Source organism: Puma concolor, chromosome D3 (genome assembly GCF_028749965.1).
Source record: "Puma concolor isolate L17-30 chromosome D3, mPumCon1.1.hap2, whole genome shotgun sequence".
NCBI lineage: Eukaryota > Metazoa > Chordata > Mammalia > Carnivora > Felidae > Puma > Puma concolor.
The window spans coordinates 21,518,721-21,541,301 of record NC_141678.1 but is presented as its reverse complement, the minus strand read 5'-3'; the positions used below and the strand labels follow the sequence as shown (position 1 = coordinate 21,541,301).

The window sequence follows — 22,581 nt, the reverse complement described above, 5'->3', positions numbered from 1 at the left end:
GCTCAGAGCCTGGAGCCTGTTTCAGATTCTGTGTCTCCCTCTCTCTCTGACCCTCCCCCGTTCATGCTGTCTCTCCCTGTCTCAAAAATAAATAAATGTTAAAAAAAAAAAAGAGCAAGATTTAAAGAAATAAAATCAATAAAAACTTCCACTTTTGGGAGCACCTGCGAGGTTCAGTCAGTTAAGCGTCTGACTCTTGATTATGGTTCAGGTCATGATCTCACCATGGTGAGATTGAACCCCGCATCGTGCTCCACTCTGAGTGTGGAGCTTGCTCCCCATCTGCCCCTCTCCCCCATTCACACTCTAAAATGATAAATAAATAATCATCATCAACAACAACAACAACAGAAACCTTCCACTTCTCTAGAATTTGAGCTCGAAACAGCAAGTTTCCTAAGGTCTGGACAATAATAGAGGCTTATTAATATGTTGACCTGCAGGTCCAAACAAAATCCCATTAATACCTTCTGAATCAAGAAACAAATTGCTGCAACATAATTTTAATTTCATCTGAAAGGAAAATAGCAACAAATTGGATGTATGTCAGTCCTTAACCATTCTAAAGATCATGTACTCATTTTCTTTCCAAACTTCTTAAAAGGGCTATTTTTTCTTTTCATCCCCCTTCATTTAAGGGAGAACATCCAAAAGAGGACACCATCACTGATAACCAGTTTTCTCTTACAGAAGGAATTCAGGAAAACGGGAGGGGGTAGTGGCAGAAAGTGCAGGTTGCGACAGCAAATGGCCTCAAGGCCTATGAGGTAAGGGTTGACCAGCTAGGAGACACTGACAGACCTAAGATGGCTGTTACACTAAGCTCTCCTGAGTCACCTCTTTTCCCCTGCCTTAAGATTAAATTTTTTTCACGCTGATTTAATTGGTAAGTACAAGATACTGACATGCTATGTATCTAAATCTACAGACACTGGTATTATTACTACTTCTCATCATTTTTTTTTTTTTCAACGTTTATTTATTTTTGGGACAGAGAGAGACAGAGCATGAATGGGGGAGGGGCAGAGAGAGAGGGAGACACAGAATCGGAAACAGGCTCCAGGCTCTGAGCCATCCGCCCAGAGCCCGACGCGGGGCTTGAACTCACGGACCGCGAAATCGTGACCTGGCTGAGGTCGGACGCTTAACCGACTGCGCCACCCAGGCGCCCCAACTTCTCATCATTTTTACAGCACTTCAAACCAACCCAAAGCAAGCAAAAGCCATTTGGAGCCTGAGCAAAGTTCCATGGTGGAAACAGAACCCAGGACTGAGAGGAAAGATAAAAGCAATGGTAAGCACAGGTAGATACAGGAAGAAATAAAACATTATCATTGCAACTGAGAGCATAGACTATTATAATGTGAAGCTGGACTATTCTTTCATTTCCTTAGTGTGGAATACTTTTGCAAAGCATGAACTTAAAAACAAGTATCTCCCAGATAACTTATGGTAACACTACCATGTTTGACAAAGAAGTATGAGTTCTAGCATGATGTCAGACCCAACTTATTTGTAAAAGAGAACGGAAAGCAATTACTTACCACAGAAGGAATGATGGAATTAGAAAATCACCACTGGGCGACCATCATAGTAATAATTACCTCAACCAAGAATCATCAATGGCTGTTAAAACTAGTGGCTAAAAGTTTGAATGAGAAACAAATATTTACACAGTTTCAAAATATCTCCCCACAAGATAGTTAATCTCCCCACAAGATAGTTTCCATTGGGGAAAATAGTAAATTCACAGTGGAGAAACCTGGCAGACCCCACTTGAACAAAGTGATGGACTTCATCTACCCAGGAATGAAGCACCCCAAAGCCATGTGCCTCCTGAGAGGATATACCAAGAAGAACCAGCATCACTTCTGTGGGAATCCTGCTGCCAAAATGCAAAATCAGAATCTAATCATGAGGAAACACCACACAAGCCTAAATTAAGGGAAATTCTACAAAATAAATGGCCCGTACTCTTCAAAAGTGTCAAGGTTAGGTTGAAAAACTGTTACATATTATAGGAGATTTGAGACATGACAATTGAATGTAACAAGTTCTAAGGATTTTTCCTAGACCAAAAAAACCATTTTCTTTTCTTTTGCTATATCAGTGCAACAATTGGTCAAATCTGAATATGGTTTGTAGATTAAATAAAAGTACTTGGATCAGTGTTAACTGCTTGATTTTGATCACCATACTGTGGTCACATAACAGAATGTCTTTGTTTGCTAAGGAAATACACAGTGAAGTATTTAGGCATCATATCTGCAACTATGCTATCAAAGTACTCAGAATAAAAAAAGCAAATGTGGTAAAATGTTAACATGTGAGGAATCTGCATGAAGGGTATATGGGAATTCTGTGTATTATCTGCAACTTTTCTGTAAGTCTCAAATTATTTCACAATAAGAGGTTAAGGAAATATCTTTATTTGTAGTTATATTTGATCCTTTTTCCAAAATGACACTTCTCCTGGCTCTTCCAGTTCTCAGGCTGAATGTTTTGGTGTGACATTAGATGTATTTAGAATATTTTTTCAGGCTAATACCTTATGGAAAAGACAGAGTGCTGGAGTAAAATATTACGGGATGAGGAATCAGATAAGGCTCTGTTCCAACTTCAGGACTCCTACAGACTAGCTATATAGTACTAAGTACAAGCAAAGGTGGCTTTAAGAATAAATGGGGGCCATATAACACCTAGTAAGACATCCCGTCAGGACTGGATGCTCCAAGAACAGAAGCACTGATCATCTGTTTAGACCTTAGACACTTGTTATCCCTTTCTGTGGGAAAAGCCAAATAGGACTATCACCAATAGATCCTAGTATATGTCATGTGGAGTGACTAAGCTTTTCTGGGCCTAAAAGGACCTCTGCAAAGTGAGAGCTGAGCTCAGGTCAGCAATGTACAGGTTCCATACAGTTCCCTCAGATTGAACTGTGATGAGTTTGTACAACTAACCCTATCAGCTAATCCAGCTCCTGGAGCGGCTGCTGGGATTTTAGTTTTGCTCCACCTGCTGCTCTAAGGTTCTTAGCTGGAGGACCCAAAATACCCTGGTGGAGTGCCAAGCCAACTGCTTCAGCCATGTCCCTTTCTTCTTGGTTAGTTACAACTTATAATAGGGAAGGAGAGAAGCGGAAGCTAAGAGTAGGTAATTTCCTTTTTCCTCTGCCTTGCTGACTTCTTTTAAAAAATTCTGAGTTAAGAACCCTCAGATGGTTGGAGACCCTATAAAGTCTCAAATATGATCAGAGATTGACTAGGTTGACAAAGAAAACAGAGTGTGAAGCTGAGGTCAGAAGTGAGAGACGCCTCCTAACCACCACCAACACAGTGGTGGGTGATCTCCATATTAGGTGGGAACTCTACCAAGTCTGGGCCTCAAGTGTGGATAAGAGGAACAGAGCAGCCCACCTGCAAGCAGTGGACATAATGATCCTGTGACTCCCCCGTGCCCTCAAGGTCAGCTAATAATATAATAAACACTTGTAGAAATTTATCAATTTTTTTCCTATAATATTTTACCTGCTAAATATTTGAACTTTCAGGATTTCTAGATGTAGAGTCCTAAACATTTTCTCTTCCACCTAAATTCTGCAAAATCTATTTTGAATGAATCAACTTCCAAGATGAAAGTTTACATGGATCCTTCTTTCAACATCAAGTGAAATAACCACTATAGTTTATAACACGTTATTAACTGTATAAAATAAGAAATGCCACAGGACAGTACAAAGTCATTTTCCAAACTGCCAGCAAACAAATTCTCTGCCTTGCACATCCAACAGGTCATCCTTCTACCCACTGCTTGGAATCAAAACCAACTTCTGCTACTTCCAAGTTTTGGCAGATTTTAGAAAGGTCTTGAAAAACCATTCTTACTATTCATCTGTAATCTTATTTCCCATTAAAAGTTTTATGTCCTAGAAAAGATGCAATTCTCTGATTCATTCCTGTAAGACTCGTTTACTTAGTGTAAGAAACACAAATGTCTAAAGGAAGAAAACAAATATACATCAGACTCTTCAGCTTTTCTAAACAGGGTAGTTACAAGCTCCTCAGGGCCTGATTTATCTCTGAGCTGTGAGCCCTGCTTGTAACCGAACTCTGCTGAGCTTCTCTAAACTTGAGCTTCCTGAGCTGGAGGCAGAAGCAGATGAATAAGGAAGGGCAGTGACTGCCCCATCTTCAGATGGGACTGCCCATACACTGAACTGTGCAATGATGGGGGCAACAGTATAGAGCAAAGGAGATACTTCCTACCACCTGGCATTTGTGGAAACAGCCATGATTAAGTTCATACTGAAGAACGCTCTGAAAATAAAAGAAACTTTTATATCTCTAGATAGATCTTTCCCTTTCCTACCCTTGCATATTTAGAAAGGAACAGCTGTGGAACAGTAATTTTAAAACATCTTTACAGAGCTTAAAAAAGGAATTTTCCAGGGTGCCTGTGTGGCTCAGTCAGTTAAACATCTGACTTCAGCTCAGGTCATGATCTCATGGTTTGTGAGTTCGAGCCCCGCATCAGGCTCTGTGCTAACAGCTCAGAGCCTGGAGCCTGCTTTGCTTCTGTGTCTCCCTTTCTCTCTCTGCCCCTCCTCCAATTGTGCTCTCTCTTTCTCTCTCAAAAATATTTATTTCCTAAAGTTTTCATGGATCCTTCTTTCAATATCAAGTGAAATAACCACTATAGTTTATAACACGTTATTAACTGCATAAAGTAAGAAATGTGATTTCTTTCTCAAAAATATTTTTAAAAACTCTCAAAAATATTTTTAAAAATTGCTTAAACATTAAAATAAGTTGCTTCATAAAATAACACATATTTTGTTGATTTTTCTTTTAACAACAAAAAACGATTTTTTTTTTTAAGTTTATTTATTTTTGAGAGAGAGAGGGTGAGCAGGGGAGGAGCAGAGAGAAATAGGAACGAAGATCCAAACAAAGCAGGCTCTGCTCTGACAGCAGAGAGCCTGATTGATGCAGGGCTCAAACTCACGAACCATGAAATCATGACCTGAGCTGAAGTCAGAAGCTCAACCGACTGAGCCACCCAGGTGCCACAATGATGAGTTTAAGAGATTAGATGAAGGGTGCCTGGGTGGCTCAGTTGGTTAAATGTCTGACTTCAGCTCAGGTCATGATCTCACGGTTCAGGAGTTCGAGCCCTGCATCAGCCTCTCTGCTGTCAGCACAAAGCCTGCTCTGTATTCTCTGTCCCCCTCTCTCTCTGCCCTTCTGCCAACTTGTGTGCTCACTCTCCCTCTCTCAAATAAACTTAAAAAATATATTAAAGACATTAGACAAGTGAATGGATATTTAATATTATAGTTCATCAGAAACCACGATGTAGAAAAAGCGCTTTTATTCCTAAAAACCAATGTAGTCCTCCTTGAACTGGGAAATTCACCAAGCTGACTGAACTTAGTCAAATTCATTTGATTCATACAACGAATGCCCTAGAAGCCTAGGTGGCTGTCTTTCTTTTTTTTTTTTTTTAATTTTTTTTTTTCAACGTTTATTTATTTTTGGGACAGAGAGAGACAGAGCATGAACGGGGGAGGGGCAGAGAGAGAGGGAGACACAGAATCGGAAACAGGCTCCAGGCTCCGAGCCATCAGCCCAGAGCCTGAAGCGGGGCTCGAACTCACGGACCGCGAGATCGTGACCTGGCTGAAGTCGGACGCTTAACCGACTGCGCCACCCAGGCGCCCCAGGTGGCTGTCTTTCAAAATTACAGCCAAGTTCTTATTGCTGGAGTCGGGCTCTGTTGAAGTCACTACCTTTTCCGTTGTGACAGATTTTGGTCCATAGGGAACAGAGAGGAGTGGGTAAGTTGTAATCTTTGAGTACTCTTTCCCAAACCCGAGTCAGTGCCCAACTGTGGGCCCCCTGCTGGTTTGACATGAGGAACAGCTGAAGGAATAAAAAATATTTTTGAGAAAGAAATCACATTTCTTACTTTATGCAGTTAATAACGTGTTATAAACTATAGTGGTTATTTCACTTGATATTGAAAGAAGGATCCATGAAAACTTTAGGAAATAAATATTTTTGAGAGAGAAAGAGAGAGCACAATTGGAGGAGGGGCAGAGAGAGAAAGGGAGACACAGAAGCAAAGCAGGCCTGCCTGGAATGTTGCTAAAGGCAAATCAAAGAAAAATCACAGAATCTTGGGATGGGAAAAGAACAGTTCTGAGGTTGCTTGTCTAAACTAGAATCTCCTCTGCTATATTTCTGACAGTCACTCAGCCTCTTCATAAACATGACTTTCCTGCACAACCTAATCCATTTCTAGGCTGATCTAGACTAGTCTAGATGTTAAAATAAAATGTACCTTTCCAATGGACTTAAATTTTGTCTCCCTCAACCAAGAGGGTTTTTTTTTTACCATTATATTTTGAAACTTTAAAAGTTTTTTAAACAATTTAGAGATGTTTGATGTACAAAAGTTTGCAAATATGGTTCAAAAAATTTCCTGTCATCTTTATCCAGCTTTCCTTAGTGTTAACATCTTACATATAACCACAGTATAGTTATTAAGGCCAAAAATTAATATAATACTATTAACTCTAGAATTTATTCAAATCTTAATGGCTTCCTTAAGTCCTTTTTCAGGACCTGGATCCGATCCAGGCTCCCATGTCTTAGTTAGTCCATGTGTTAGTTGTCATGTCTCCTTATGTTCTCCCTTAAATGGAGAGATAGTTCCTCAAGTATTCATCTTTTGTGACTTTGACACTTTTGAAATGAAAGTCCCTTGATTCAGGTTTGATGTTTCTTCAGGATTAGATTCTGATTATGCATTCTGGGGGCAGGAATCTCACAGAAGTGATGCTGGTTCTTGGTGCACCCTCCCAGGAGGCACATGGCTTTGAATGGAGTGTCTCATTGCTGTGGAGGTGAACTTCCATCATTTGGTTCAAGTGGGTCTGCCAGGTTTCCCCACTGTGGAGTTACTATTTTCCTCTTTGTATACCTTGTAATGAATCTGTTACTCTGTAATCTTATGGGGGAGATATTTGGAGACAGTGTAAATATGTGTTTCTCATCTACACTTTTAGCCACTAGTTTTTGTTTTTGTTTTTTAATGTTTATTTATTTTGAGAGAGATACAGATAGTGCAAGCAGAGAGGGAGAGAGAGAATCCCAAGCAGTCTCCATACTGTCATCACAGAGTCTGACTCAGGGCTCGATCTCACGAGATCATGACCTTAGCTGACACCAAGTCAGATGCTTAAACAACTGAGCCACCCAGCTGCCCCTTAACCACTAGTTTTAACATGCACTGAGGATTCTTGCCTGAGATGATTATTACCATGATGACTGCCAAATGGCAATTTATTTCCACAATTCCTTTTACATTTATTAATTGGAATTCTTCAAGAGCTTTCTTTTTTCAAGTTATTTATTTCATATCAGCATGGGTTCACGATACGTTTTATTCTATAGGTTATAATTCATTACTACCATTATTTAAGCTCAAATTGTCCCAATCTTAGCCACTGGGAGTCCTTTCAAGTTGGCTCCTTTTGAGTCCTTTTGATATGTCTCCATAATTTTCTGAGCAATTCACCACAAACTGTTCCAGGATCATCTTGTATTTTTTCCTGGGCCAGCCCCCAAAACATTTCTCCAAAAAGTCTTGGTTCCTTTAATTGGAAGATCTTATTTAGAAACCAAGAACTGAATGCTAGGTGTGCTCACTGCTATGTGTTGCTGCTTCTAGACCCCACCTCAAATACCCATACACATAGAGTATTTCTGTTAACTACCTGTGTATATTAAAAACCATAAGTTCATACTGCTAATTCCAATTCTAGTTCCATACCACCCAGGGTTCATTCTAGCCCTCATCCCCCTATCTGTAGTTCTGTTCTGTTAGTGAGAAGCCTGACTCTCATTCACAGTATTTACTCATTCACTCAATCCTAGAACACACATGCAGTTTAGGAATTGCTAGGCCACACACCTGTGAAAAATAATTTTATTAAAATGTTTTGCGTTTTTTTGGATTTACACTTAGGAAGGTATAGTCAAAACATTATTTCCCAAAGATACTTGGGTTACTTTATTTCTTCATCCCCTTCCTCCCTCAGTGTAGTTTCATTATTCATTTGTAATATAGTTAAGAGTCATTTGCCAGGGTTTTTATTCAATTTTGGGTTCCCCTCCCATCCTGGCTCTCTAATTAGTTATTTTTCAAGTATGGCCTCAGAACTCTACAAAAAGATGTACTCAGGGAAGTCTACTTCCTCCTGTTCCTTCTATCTCATTCCCACTCTTTCTCCCCTGCTCCCAATGGCTTCCTATAGGTAAGTAAACCCATTCGTTTCTGGTTTATCCTTCCTGGGTGTACGTGTGTTTTATACAAATGAGCAGATACTTGTATACTTATCTCACCTTCTTTCTTGAATGGCAGGGAGGATACAATAGATATTTACTTGCCCTCTGCTTTTTTTTTACTTAACAGTATATCCTACTTTGCAGAAAAGAATTAACAGAGCAGTGCTGTTATCCTTAGAAAGGCCTGCTTGCAAGGGTGGCCTTGGCTCATCTGGGAACTTAGATTTTGGGAGAGTTTCCAACATTCCTTAATGATAAGAGTGGCTCAGAGCACCCATACAACAATGGGGTTTATGTTGAAACACCTGCTTTCCTTCTGTAAGTCTGGAATTTTGGTTTGTGCCAGGGGAGGATGCCCATGTGACCAGCCTCCAGTAAAAACCCTGGGCTCTAACAAGCTTCCATGGTAGACCACATTTCACATGTGTTGTTACAATTTGTTCCTGGAGGAGGCTGTGTGTATATGACTACACTGGGAGAGGATTCTTGGAAACTAGCGCCTGGTATCTTCTGGACTTTGCGCCATGCTTCCCCTTTGCTGATCGCTTTATATCCTTTTGTTGCAATTAATCTTAGCTACAAATATGACCATGTGCTGAGTCCTGCAAGTTCCAGAGAATCACCAAACCTGAAGGTGGTTTTGGGGAGCCCTGACACACCTGGAAAGCACTCCATATCAGTACATGGAGATCCTCCTCAACTCCTTATCACAGGTGCATGTACTGCATATATGGACATAAAATACACATGCTACAGTTTATTCAACATCTCTCCTCTATGTGGACATTTAAGTTGCTTCAAACATTTTGCAGTAATAAACAATACTGTAAAAAATAACTTTTGGTATATATATTTCTGCAGTTTTGGAGGTGTATATTTAGGGTAGATTCCTAGAAATAAGAGTGCTGGGTCAACAGGTCAGAGCATATACATTCTGGTTAGGTGCAGCCAAATTCCTCTTCTGAAAGGTTGTAATCAGTATGCATTCCCACCAGCAAATATGTGAGAACACTATTCCCTCACAACCTTGCCAACCAGATATGTTTCCACAATTTTTCATCTTCTCTGATAGGTAAAAAGTGGTATTTTGATTGCTTAAATTTGCATTTCTCTAATTATAAGTGAGGTTGACCAACTCTTCATGTGTTTCAGAACACATACATGCATGCACACACACAATGAATCATCTATTCAAGTCTTTCCTTCATTTTTCTATTGGGTTTTCCATTCCTCAATCTACCAAGTTCTTTATACATTAGTAGGGTACCTAGCTGGCTCAGTGAGCAAAGTACAGGACTCTTGATCTTGGGGTTCTAAGTTTGAATCCCACGTGGGTGTAGAGATTAATTAAAAATAAAATCTTGGGGCGCCTGAGTGGCTCAGTCATTTAAGCGTCGACTTTGGCTCAGGTCATGATCATGATCTCAGAGCTTGTGAGTTCGAGCCCCATGTCGGGCTCTGTGCTGACAGCTCAGAGTCTGGAGCCTGCTTCAGATTGTCTCCCTCTCTCTCTGCCCCTCCCCTGCTCGCATGAGCACACGCGCGCTCTCTCTCTCTCTCAAATATAAATAAACATTAAAAAAATTTTTTTTTAATCTTAAGAGGCACCTGGGTGGCTTACTCGGGTATGCATCTGACTTCGGCTCAGGTCATGATCTCGCGGTTTGTGGGTTTGCCCCACACTAGACTGTGTTGGTGGTGCAGAGCCTGCTTGGGACTCTCTACCACCACCCCCGCTCCTTCCCCTTCCCCACTTGTGCTCTCTCTCAAAATAAATAAATGAATTTTAAAAAAAGAATAAAAAAATCTTAAAAAGGAAAAAGGAGTTCTTTATATATTAGATAAGCCCTTTATCTGTGATACATGTTGCAAATATGTTCTCCCAATTCACCAGTTGTGTTCTGTTTGTGGTGTTTTGCCAATCTACCAAGAATTCTTGAGGTCCAAGGATGTCTGGTCTCTGCAAACTTTCTCAAACAGTAGTCTGCTTTCCTGAGAGGTCCACAGCATTCATTCAGACTTTCTTTAAAAAAAAAATTTTTTTTTTAATGTTTATTTTTGTGTGTGAGAGAGAGAGAGAGAGAGAGAGAGCGAGCAGGAGAGGAGCAGAGAGAGAGGGAGACACAGAATCTGAAGCAGGCTCCAGGCTCTAAGCTGTCAGCACAGAGCCCAACATGGCGCTCAAACCCACAAACCGCAAGATCATGACCTGAGCCGAAGTTGGATGCTTAACCAACTGGGCCACCCAGGCGCCCCAACAGTTCTCCAAATTCTTGAAGGCTTCTCTTGATTCTTTTTTCATAGGACATACCCAAGCAACTGGCTTCCAATGTTGTATTTTCAGGTTTTGTCATTAGTGTGAATTCTTGATCAGGAATGCATTCCTGGTTTTCTATACTCCTTCTACACATGAGACCTATGACACCAGGCTCAGCATGGGGATGAGGAGATAGGACCCCACTTCAGCCAGTGATGCCAATCCTGATAATTCCTTCCTTCCCCTCTGGCCTCCCTAACCCCAGAGGCATCTTGAGATCATCTGAGTGCTGGGAGGAGAGGGGACTCTAAGTATGATACTCTAGCTACAGGCTAGCTAGCACACAACAGCATACAACTGCTACCTCTTAAGTCCAGGTAACACATTTCTGTTAATGTGCTAAATTAAGAGCAAACTGGCTTTTCTGGATGGCCATTCCACAAAGTCAATTGTAATGAACTAGCTAAAACCTAAAGGTCTTTTGTTTCTCCAAAGACACTTCTGCTTTTTCCCCCCACTTGTGAAGCTCACTTTTTGGAACAAAGTAGAAAATCTTACATTTATATCTATTAAGTTTCATTTTGGTTTATGTAAATCAAAATTGTATTTATCTCTGGTGGAGCTTGGAAGGAGAAAGGACAGTAATTTTCTTAGATTGGAAGGCACATGTGTATACATATTTTTATTTTACACCAAATATTACATGAAATTTTCAGTAAATTACAAAAAATTTTTACCTTGTTAGACTGAGCCCACCAGATCAAGAAACTTTTAAATCCTCAATCTGTTACCTCACTTCTATTTTTAAGGTTAGGACATCATAGCATAAAATCCGATGTACTTAATTATTGCTACCTGAAAAGATTAATCTGTTCCTAACTTTGGTCAATATATGAAGCCTACTAACAACAATCAATTGCTCTGTAACCTGTGTAAAGAAATGACGTATTTATAAGGTGGGAAATGGAGCCTAGCCCAGAAAACCCAAAGAATATGAATTTACTTGTGGGTCTACAGCAAGGGCTGGCAAACTACAGCCCATGGGCCAGATTCTGTGCTCATAAAAAAGGTTTACTGAAATACAGATACTCATTCATTTTTATATTGTCTATGTCTGCTTTCATGCCACAAGGGCAGAGTTGAGTAGTTTTGACAGAGACCTTATGACCTGCAAAGTCTAAAATATTTACTATACGGCCCCGTACAGAAAAAAAGTTGTCTGAACCCTGGTCTAAGGCACCATCCAGAGGAGAAAGTAAACTTTCTAGTGTACTTGACAGGTATAGTCTTACAGGAACCTGGGTTCCTCAGACTATCACAGCTTGCTAATCATTAGTCTTACCTACCTAACCCCTATTACTCTAATTTCACACTTACAGAAAGAAATCTGATCTTGCCTACAGGGAGAAGACATACTGACCAGCCAGTGTGACCATTCCTACCAAGTAATGATTCCCCTTTTCACTGTGAATTAAACAACTGACTTTGTGATTTATACTTTAGTCTCTCATGAAGTAGATTGACATGGGTCAGTCCTTTGGAGACCATCACCTCTAATATACCAAAAAACAAAAGTCAAGTTTCTAGACCTGCAAAGCTAAGCACCAGCTCCTGAAATACGGAGATTCCTCTAGGGTATCCATCCTATGAAGCAGACTCCCTCAGAGATCTCTCTGTGACATGTCACTCCACCCTATTCATGATACGACCAAAACTTAAGGAATGAGTATCCATCATTTCTTAAAATCAAATGCAGAAATATCACATGACTATCACAGAGACTCAACATTCCACATATGATGGCTGCTTCAGAGAAGTGACATTTTTTCTTTAGGTAAGCACTTCCTCCTCTCTTCAAGTGTCTGCTGTGACACAAATGTTTTTAAAAATTATCAAAAGAAAGTTAACATCAAAATCAACATTTTGGAAGTGTTTCCAGAACAAATCATAAGCTACCTGTCAGCATCTGTCCTTTATTATGTGAAGTATTATTCTGGAAAGCTGTCATTAAAACTCAACTCTTCTGAATTTAGATGTCATGTCTTACCTGACTTGGGCTGATCTTTTCTTCAGCAGCTGTGGAATGTTGATGTGGGTCTTCCTTTGCTCCCTCACAGGGGTCTCTTATAATTTCCGCCTGGTCCCCTTGATTTCTGAAGACCTTTAGCTCCATGCTCTTGGTTTTCTCTTCCCTATCCAAGATCCCAGAAGCCACAGAACCTCCTGCTGTGGTGTCCACCAGCCCACACCGCCCAGGCTCACCCCCATGATCCAAGGTGCCAGAAGTTTCTTCACAACAACTTTCTGCACAAGTCCTCTGCAGCTCCAAGGGCACTGCCCTACTCTGACTTATAAGAGAGCTTGAGGCTGCGGGTTTTACATCTGGAATCACACTTGGCTCAGGGTCAGCATGAAGCTCTTTGGAGACACTCACTGGGAGTTCAGAGTATAATTCCTGTACCACGGCAGACATGGAGGAATCAAGTGGAACTGGCTGAGTCTCTACTCCGGATGACAGCATTAGGGCAGATGGAAGATTATGGAGTCAAGTCTTTTACATCAAACGGTTCACCCTGACACAAATCAAAGGAAGGGATAAAAGTTTAAAACCTTGCAGGGTAGAAGAAAGTTGTTTCAGCTAAAACTGGCTAAAATAAGGACAAAAAAAATTCTACCTCAAATGCTGGCGACATCTGACACCAAAACATCCTCCTTAAAGGCTGTGAATTAGTAGAAAAATAAATGCCTTAAATCTTTAATAGACATCTACCTAGCCTCAATTCAAATACTGCCTTATAAACAATTCTCAGTGTAAATCTGGAGGGCCAGTGAATGTAGATGAGAATAAGACATGTCTAAGCATCCAAGGACAGACCTCATGTAAAGAAGATAAAGACGATCTTCTACTTGTTTTCAGGGTATGAACCTTGCCTGTTTTGTTCATTGCTATATCCCCACTGCCTGGAAGAGGTGCTTGGCACACAGAAGGTACTCAGTAAATATTTGCTGAATGAATATATACTGCAGGATTCTGAGCAATTTGGTATACTGACTTTTCCTCAAAAGAATTGTGTATGAAAGAAGATATGGAGACAACAGAATTCCATTCCTTTACTGCTTACCAAACTTGAGCTGATCTACCCAGACTGGCACAAGATACCACTAAACCAGCTCTTTAGAAGAATCCTGACTTTTATTCAGCATCTTGAGATTTTCCATGTGCTTTCACAAACACCACTTAGATTCTCCCAACCCTGTGAGCAAAGTCGAGCAGCTATCACCATCCTGTTACAGAGCCTAACACCACACTTATAAGGTAAAAGTGACCTGCCTAAAATATTACAGGATTATCTGAGGAAAGTGGGGGATGCTCAAGGGACTTCCATGGTGTTGGGAATGTTTCACTTCTTGCACTGGGTAGTCGAAACATGGGTTATTTGCTAAAATATGTATATTTGTGTAGTACATCATTAAAGTTGTCGACACACATGTGCATGCAGGTGTACACACACACATGCATGCAGACACACACACACACACACACACACACACACACACACACACACACACAGCTAAGGAACAGTACACTTGGAACCAGGGTTTCCTGGCTAGTAACTTTTCCATTTTAGTTTACCAAATGTGTGCAGTTTCCACAACAAAACCCACTTTGACCCAACCAAGGTGGAAACTGGTTAACCAAGTAAGATACCACATGCTCTCATTTTTGATGCTCTCCTTAATCCTAACAAAAGGTGAGAAATTTCTAGCAAGAGCTCAGAACAAGGATTTATCTGAGGTATTGGTGGCAAATCCCTTTGGCTAAAAGGCCCATAAGAAATGATATTTCAGAAAGACAACAGATTTCTACTCCTACCACTTTCTAACATCCATCTTTTCCCAAAATACACATATTACATACAAGCAAAACTCACTGCAGGCTACCAGACTGTTTTGAATATCGAACTGTCTCACCTTCTCTCTACGGACCACATTCAGATTTCTGAGCAGGAGGAACTCTCCTATACACCATGTAAATCTTTACAACTCAGTTTCCTTACCCTGTCTCTATTCCTGTCCTGATTTTCCAGGGGAGCCCACACATGTCGCTTACACAAAAGGCACTTGCTCTGCCTCCAGGTCAAGAAGCACCTACCTGGTGGTCCTTGAATATTCCTAGGTATATATAACCCTCCCTCCTTGCACAGAAGGTCCCTCCTGCCCACTGACCCGTGTGCTATGAAGACTGAAGCTGGGGGCTTAGGTAGGGCAGATGATAGGTCCTTCCATTTTGGACCATTTTGTCTTTCCTGGTTTTCCAATCTATGTTCGATAGTTTACTTACATTCCTACACTTTCATGCACTGGGTGTCCTTAATGTTTTGAAGGAATCCTCTCCACAAATCAAAGTAGACAACATTATACTACTAATTTAAATACTAGAAATTACAGGAAATCAGACTGCTGGTCCATCAAGTTTAGATAACACAGGAGGGCTGATGAAAAAACTTGAATCCAAAAAGGCAGCAAAGAGAGATAAACAGTTGTGTCCAGAGTATGGTGAGAATCAAATGAGACTCTTTCATAAATGGTACTGACAAAAACAAATCATTTTTGGACCTCCAACCTTCCCCTTTCTCTTCTAGCTCCTGGATATTTCTAGGGGCACTTAAAAAATTTTTTTTTTCAACATTTACTTTTTTTTTTTTTTTGAGAGACAGAGAGAGACCAGAGCATGAGCAGGGGAGGGGCAGAGAGGGAGTCACAGAATCCAAAGCAGGCTCCAGGCTCTGAGCTGTCAGCATAGAGCCTGACGCAGGGCTCGAACTCACAGACCACGAGATCATGACCTGAGCCAAAGTCGGATGTTCAACCGACTGAGTCACCCAGGCACCCCTCTAGGGGCACTTTAGATTCTGGTGTATGTATTGGGGGTTAACAGCTAAAGCAGAATTGCTATTTGATGCTAAAAAAAGAGAGGAGGTGTTCAGTTTTCATTTGGTTCAGTTTCTCTTTCCCAACAACAAACACTCCGGGTTTTGACTGTCACAACACATACAGACTGGAAGAATAAGTGTAGGAAAGGATACTGTAAAAGAGCAGGTTTGTTGGTGGAGATCAGCTCCATAGATCTCTCTGCTACCATGTGCTCAAGAGCTCCTTGCCCTTGCCTGCCACTGAGGTGTGAGTGTTCTCAAAAGTTTAATCCTTGACATGCCTCCCATTCCAGGCTTCACTTTTTTGATGACCTCACCTTTTCTTGCAGCCCTTCTGCTATGCCGATGACTCAAAACTGTCACTTTAAGTATAGGTGACCACATGACCCAACAATTCCACTCCTAGGTATACATGCAAAAAAAAGTCCACACAAAAACTAGCACACAAATGTTCACAGCAGCACTATTCACAATAGCCAAAAAGTGGAAATAGCTTTCACGTCCATCAACTGATGAATGGATAAACAAAATGTGGTAAATCTGTACACCTCGGTATTACTCGGCCATAAAAAGAAATGGAAGTACTGATTTGTGATACAACATGGATGAACCTTGAAAACATTATGATAAGTAAAAGAATCCAGCCACAAAGTATATTACAAGATCCCATATATATGAAATGTCCAAAGTAGGCAAATCTATGGAGTTGGAAAGTAAATTGCTTAGTGAGAGTTGGAAAAACTGGGAGTGACTGCTAATAAAATTTCTTTCAGGGGCAATAAAAATATTCTGAAATTGATTGTAGTGATAGTTACACACCTCTGTGACTATGCTAAAAACCACTAAACTGTACAATTTAAGTTAGTGAATTGTATGATATGCAAATTACATCTAAAAGCTAATTTAAACAAAAAATAAATAAAAATACCTGTCCCCAACCCCATCATCTCTCAAATTCCTAACCTATGTTTCATTTATAAGGATGGCACCCCTCTAGGGGTACCAGAGTGGCTCAGTGGGTTAAATGTCCAACTTTGGCTCATGATTTCAGTTTGTGAGTTCGAGCCCTGCATAAGGCTCTGTGCTGACAGGGCCTGGAGCCTGCTTCAGATTCTGTGTCTCCCTCTCTTTCTGCTCCTCCCCTGCTCATGCTCTCTCTCTCTCTTAAAAATAAACATTTTAAAAGAATTAAAAAAAAAAAAAAAGGGATGGCAACCCTCCCAAACTTAACATGTCCAAGATAGAACCCATTCAACCCAGTGAATAATCGAGTCTTACTACACACAAACAGCTACGAGAAACAAAGATGAATAAAATGTTCTCAGTAAACTTACATGCTTATTTTTTACACTGTTGCCTTTCTCAGTAATAACACCCCCACTATCCTAGAGCTCACACTTGAACCACCAGACACAACTATATCTGACCTTCCACTTTTGTTCAATTAGCACTTGGAGCCCACAGACTCCACTCCTGCAGTGTCTCCAACAAATAACCACTCCTTTCCATACCCATGGTCCTAATTAAAGACGCACAAATACACACTTACTAATAAACACAGTGTATCATGAAGAGGCAATATTGATAATCACACAGAATGCTCCAAGATATTCTTCAAGGAAAACAATGCTATTATGTTTCCTATGCATGCATCTATACTGTAAACTGGCTTTGGCCAAAACAGAATTTTAAAGCTTTGGTTCCCCCCCACCCCCCTCCAAAAAACCTTCCAATTTACAAAAGCCAAACACCACAATGCCATCATCACTTGAAACTTCTGTTTGGTAGAGATATTATTCTAAAAATTTTCAACCTGTAAAACAACTAAGCACATTGGCTGTTTTACAGGCATTTACAGACTTTCTTTCTTTTTCTCCTAGGCCCATCCTGGGTCCTTGAGTTTCTGAGCAGTATCTGCAGTTGAGACACCCAGAAGAGGTGAGTGCCTTGGCTGGAACTCTCAAAGTTGAAGTAATATTTTGATGCAAGCCTAGAGTAGCAGATTAAAATTATTCTCAGCTCACTAGCTTGCATCATCAAACTCTCATTCTAGCCATTTATCAAAATACTGGTAATGTCACAAGACTGCAGAAACAGAAGGACATATTTTAAGAAGACATTCATGTTTTTTAAAATTAAATTTCTAAATACATTGAAACAATTAAAAATGATGGCGTAGAAAATTAACTCTACACAGAAAGTTGCCTGGGACAGTTTATCAAACTAAACATTAGAATTCTCTTATTTTGATAAAATATGCACATAGGAAAACTGAAAGAATATAATCCAAATGTTAACAGTATTACCCTGGGTGACGAGATCAAACTGACTTAAATGTACTTTTTTTTTTTAACGGTAAGTTAAAAAAAATTTTTAGGGGTGCCTAGGTGGCTCAGTCAGTTAAGCGTCCGATTTCGGTCCAGGTCATGAGCTCACCGTTCCTGGGTTCAAGCCCTTAGTGGGGCTCTATGCTGACAGCTCAGAACCTGGAGCCTGCTTCAGATTCTTTGTCTCCCGCTTTCTCTGCCCCTCCCCTGCTCATGCTCTGTCTCTCCCACTCTCTCAAAAACTAACTAAATAAATATAAACATTAAAAAAATTTTTTTTAAATTTTAAACATTATTTCCCAAGATCCAAATAGGAATAAAAAATAACTGGTAAATGTATTATCCCTTTATCTTTCCAAACGTCAGCTCTCTGCCTCAACTATAAAAGTTTTCACATTAAAGTGTTAAGTAAACTTGAAGTAAGAGGAAACACTGAGTAACACAGACTTGTAAAATGAAGGCAGGGATTTATAGCTTAATCCTTACTAACAACTTATAACCAACCTACTGGGTGAGGACACTAGGTAATTATCTAGTTTGAGGCAGAAGCAAAAAACAAACCACAGATTCACAAACAACTCATGCCAGCTGCTACGGGCTTGTCATCTTTACTGTGACACAAATGAGAATTCGATTGTTTAAGGAATGGATTTATCCCTGAAAAAAGACCAATAATTATAAGGAGTATGCAGTAACGTTATCCTAATAAAATTAGAAATTCTTTTGTTTTTGAATTGAGAACAATCCTCTCAAAACCTTTCAATGTCAAATGCAATAGTGAAGCCGGGAAGCAGTCTAGTTGTTGGTCTCCAAATTGGGAGACCTGGGTCTCTATCCTGCTAGCTGCACAACCTTGAATGTATCACTTAACTCTCCTGGGCTTGTTTTTCACACGTAAAATGAACAAGTCAAACAAAATAACCTCAAAGGGTCCTGCAGCCCATAAAAATCCCATGAGTCTAAATAACTTTTCTGTTTCACAGATCTACAGATACCAACAATGGTGGTAGAGTTCTGACTAAGCCCCACTGCACGTACTCAGGGCATAAGAGGTAATTTAAAAACACTTTACACACACAAAAAGATGGAACACTTTTTCTTCTTTAGTGGCAGCAGTAGTGTTAATTCCTATCCCACCAAACAACAAAAACATGAAAAAAAAGAAACTACCAGTGAAAAATTAACCCCGCGGCTCTCAATCTCGTTAGAATACATTTCATAACACTAAAAACCTGACAAAGTGGCCCTTCCACTTTAGTAGTTCAAACACTCCCTAATACAAAAGTTCTGGGAGCACAAAGTTTACAGCAATAAGTGAAACGTAGAAAAAAGAATCAAACAAAGAAAACAACAGAACAGAAAACCGTGTGCCCAATAATCCCGAGTCTGAAGGTCTCCCCTCCCTTTAATTCCAATGTAAAAGGGCTGCTCAAAATGAAGAACAGTTAGTAACACTGGGCGCTGCCACACTCGTGTCAAGGGACAATACTCACAATATCGATCAGTCCCTCAGAAGTTCACAACACTCCTTTCACCTTGAGAAAGGGGCTTTCTTTTCCAAGATTCGGACACTGTAGCCAATGCCTCCATGAGGGCATTCGGAGAAGGGGCCTCTTCTTGAGGGACAGAGAAAGAAGAATCTTTTAACGAGATCTCTAGACAAACAGAAAGTGGGGTAGGGAAGTCTATATACTAAACAGGGCCCAGCTCTACAACATGGAGTGTGCAGGAAATCTCAAAAGCATCAAGCACTGTTTCCTTTTTCCTTCCTTTATTAGCATGCACAAAAAGGATCCCTCTGTCTCCACATGGGGAGTGAAACAGCGAAAATGCTCCTGATTTCTGACAAAGACTTTCTGCATAAAAAATTTTCATTTCTTTTTCAAAGGAAGAGGAGAAGGAAACCATCTGTGCCATTCTAAATACACTGCAGGAAAGAGTCCTCCTCTCAAAGGTAGAGAGTCTTATTTTTCTTGGGAGAGCAAGAGAAAAGAAGTTGGACGCTCCCTCTTTGAGGAGGGGGAGGTGTGCATATAGCAGGAAGCCTTTTAATCACTACAGCAGGTAGGGGGAGTGGGAGACGACATCGCTAACCAGTCAGGAAGAAGTGATAGCTTCTGTGGACAAAGGGAAGGCTGGCTTTGGTATCAATTCTCTCTCCTTCTTTCAGTACAGACCTGTTTCCAAAAAGTCTTTTCTCCTGATTATTCTGAGACCCTCTTTGTTAATTTGGGGAGCATGGAAGGATTTAAAGGGAGAAGTGCCTCTTTCTCCACCCCAGGGTGGGGAAAAGTCTCCTTTCCAGTGAGAAAGGATGAGTTAACACCTGTGATGTGGGGGTGGGAACGGGAGGAGGCATGCATGGAAAAATCTGGGTCTCTATAAAAGATACTAGTTTTCTTTAGTAAGAGTAAATAGCAACAATTTACCAAAAGCTTACTATGTACTAAGCCCTTATACAAATTCTCCCTTAGCCTTCAAGACAATGCTTTACAAAGAGGACCCAAATTAGAGATAGGCTAACTGAGACTCCGAAAGGTTAAGCAATTAGCCAAGGTAACAAGGATGGGAAGTGGGAGACAGACTAACAACTACCACATTCCAGACGCCATGCTCTTAACTGTGCAAGGGAAAGCTCATTGCACACCAAGAGACTTCAGGGAAGAGTCTTGTGGACATTACTGGGGGAGGGGAGAAAGACTGATTTCTAATACCATAAATAAATTCAGGGTCTTCATCTTTATATCTAGGGGTAGAGGTGAAAAATAAAAGAAGGAAGGTAAGTCTCTCTTTTACAGGAAAGGAAGACCCCCCTCCCTCTAACACTTTTAGGCAACTTGAGTCTCCTTCTTCACCTGGGGAGCGCTGACCAAATCGAGGGAAAGGTCTTGTTCGGGGTTACGTACTACCCCTCCTTATTAAAATAAGTTTAGAATCGCCCTCTCGCACCCCAGGAGCGGGTCTCGCACCGCTGACAAACGCACAGGAGCTGGGGAAGAGCGTACGCCCACGACAAGGGGCGTCGCCCTCCTCGAGAAGTTGGGGGTCCCCCGCCGTATCGAGGTTGAAGAGGAGTATCTTTCCCCCGTCGGAGCCATGACTCGGAGAAGCCGTTTCCCCCTCGCGACGCGGGGCCTGGTCTCCTCCCTCTCCCCGGGTCGTTCCGCCGCCCGCAGAGCAGCCTCCGTTCCCTCCGGCGCCCCAAGAGGGAGGGGGGCCCGGGCTCCCCCTCAGCCTGCAACACCCGGCGGAGGGTCCCCTCAGGGTGGTGTGGGGCGGGGCGGCTACGCCCGAAGCCTTCCCGCCCCCGGCCTCTTACCCTGAGGCCTGCTCCGCGGCCCGCGCTCGCCCCGCCAGCCCGGCCTTTGCAGCTGCAGCCCGGTCGCCGCCAAAGCTACCTGAGCCTACCGAGCAGAGAGAGCCCGGGGCCACTCCAGCCACCGCCGTCTCTTCGTCTCTATGGTCTTCTTCCTCCTCGCCCCCCCACCCCGCACTTCCTCATCCGGGGCCCGAGCCAGCCATGCGGGCTCACTCAAGTCCCGCCCACGCGCGGCGCGCGCGCAATCCTAGGGGCGGCTCTTCTCGCGTCAGGCCTCCAGCCTGGGCCTGGCCACAGCAGCCCTCTGCCCCGCCCCTACGGCCGCGATTCTTAAAGGGGAAACGCACCTTTTTCCAGGCTCCTACGGAGCCCCAGAGCCCATTGTCTCCACTGCTACTGGCCCTCCCCAATCCAGTATTTTCCTGGCCTGAATGGCTGCAATTCTAGGAGCCTATTTCTGGAAGCCCAGGAGATCCTTTTATAACTTGAATAAGTATTTTAGGTCATGTTGCATTCATTTATTGATTAATTCATCATCTGTCCCTTCCCAGGCTTGTTCATCATTCTGTGGTCAGCACCTAGCACCGTATCTGGCACAAGCAGACATCCAACAGACATTTGAAGGAAGGAAAAGATTTATTAAAAAGGGAATTAAGGAGGTTTAGAGAATTGGGGTGCCTGGGTGGCTCAGTCAGTTAAACGTCTCTTGATTTCAGCTCAGGTCAGGATCTCCTGGTTTGTGAGGTCAAGTTTTGCACCCCCTTCGGGCCTCTCTCTGCCCTGAGAGCAAGAAGCCTGTCTGGGATTCTCTTCCTTTCTCTCACCTCCACTGCTAACGTACACGCACACGCACATGCACATGCCCTCTCTCAAAAATAAATAAACTTAAAAAAAAAAAAAAAAGGAAGTTTCAGAGAATGGAGTCAACTTGTTCCATTTCACACAGCCTTGTGTTAAACAGAAATATGTTGCTTTTTGGGCTTTATTAACTGGGCAGACTAGAGAGCTAGAGGTTTGGATGTTTGAGAGAGATTTTAATTCTCTCTTCTTTGATCAGGGTATCTTTTGAGCTAGTTAACATTTTTCCCAAAATAGTGGTTTTCCCACCTTTGGTTAGGGCTGGAGATATGTAAACCCAAATGCCAACCCTGTTGTTTTATAGCCTGTGAATCCAGATATCATCCCATACACATGTACAATTAACACAGGCTACTACAGATGAGTTAATTAGACATTGTCTCTAAAACATTTCTAAATTTGCAGTATCTACATCCTCCAGTACTTTCTCAGGCAACTACCGGCCTATAGAAGCAGATCTGAGAAACCCAGTATTACTAGTTTGTCTTTTTGCCTCAGCCTCTAACATGACTGCACAGCACCATTTTTGATC

The 22,581-nt window shown here is 41.5% G+C and overlaps 1 protein-coding gene across 8 annotated transcripts in view; it reads right to left on the bottom strand.

The window, feature by feature from the left end:
* The window catches only part of PRR14L (proline rich 14 like), a 59,741-nt gene extending 38,394 nt beyond the window's left edge, over nt 1–21,347 (bottom strand). For 2 of the 8 annotated variants that reach the window (XR_015242349.1, XM_086682012.1), the window contains exons 1-3: nt 21,192–21,346; nt 19,366–19,488; nt 12,659–13,184 (exon numbers count right to left, since the gene is read on the bottom strand). Coding sequence is in view for 4 of the 8 variants with exons in the window: in XM_086682012.1 (XP_086538138.1) it covers nt 12,659–13,132 (474 nt within the window). In the remaining 4 variants the exon portion in view is untranslated. The other 6 variants (XM_086682013.1, XM_025933499.2, XM_086682015.1 and 3 more) reach the window with 6 other exon arrangements.
* Nucleotides 21,348–22,581: the final 1,234 nt, after the last annotated feature.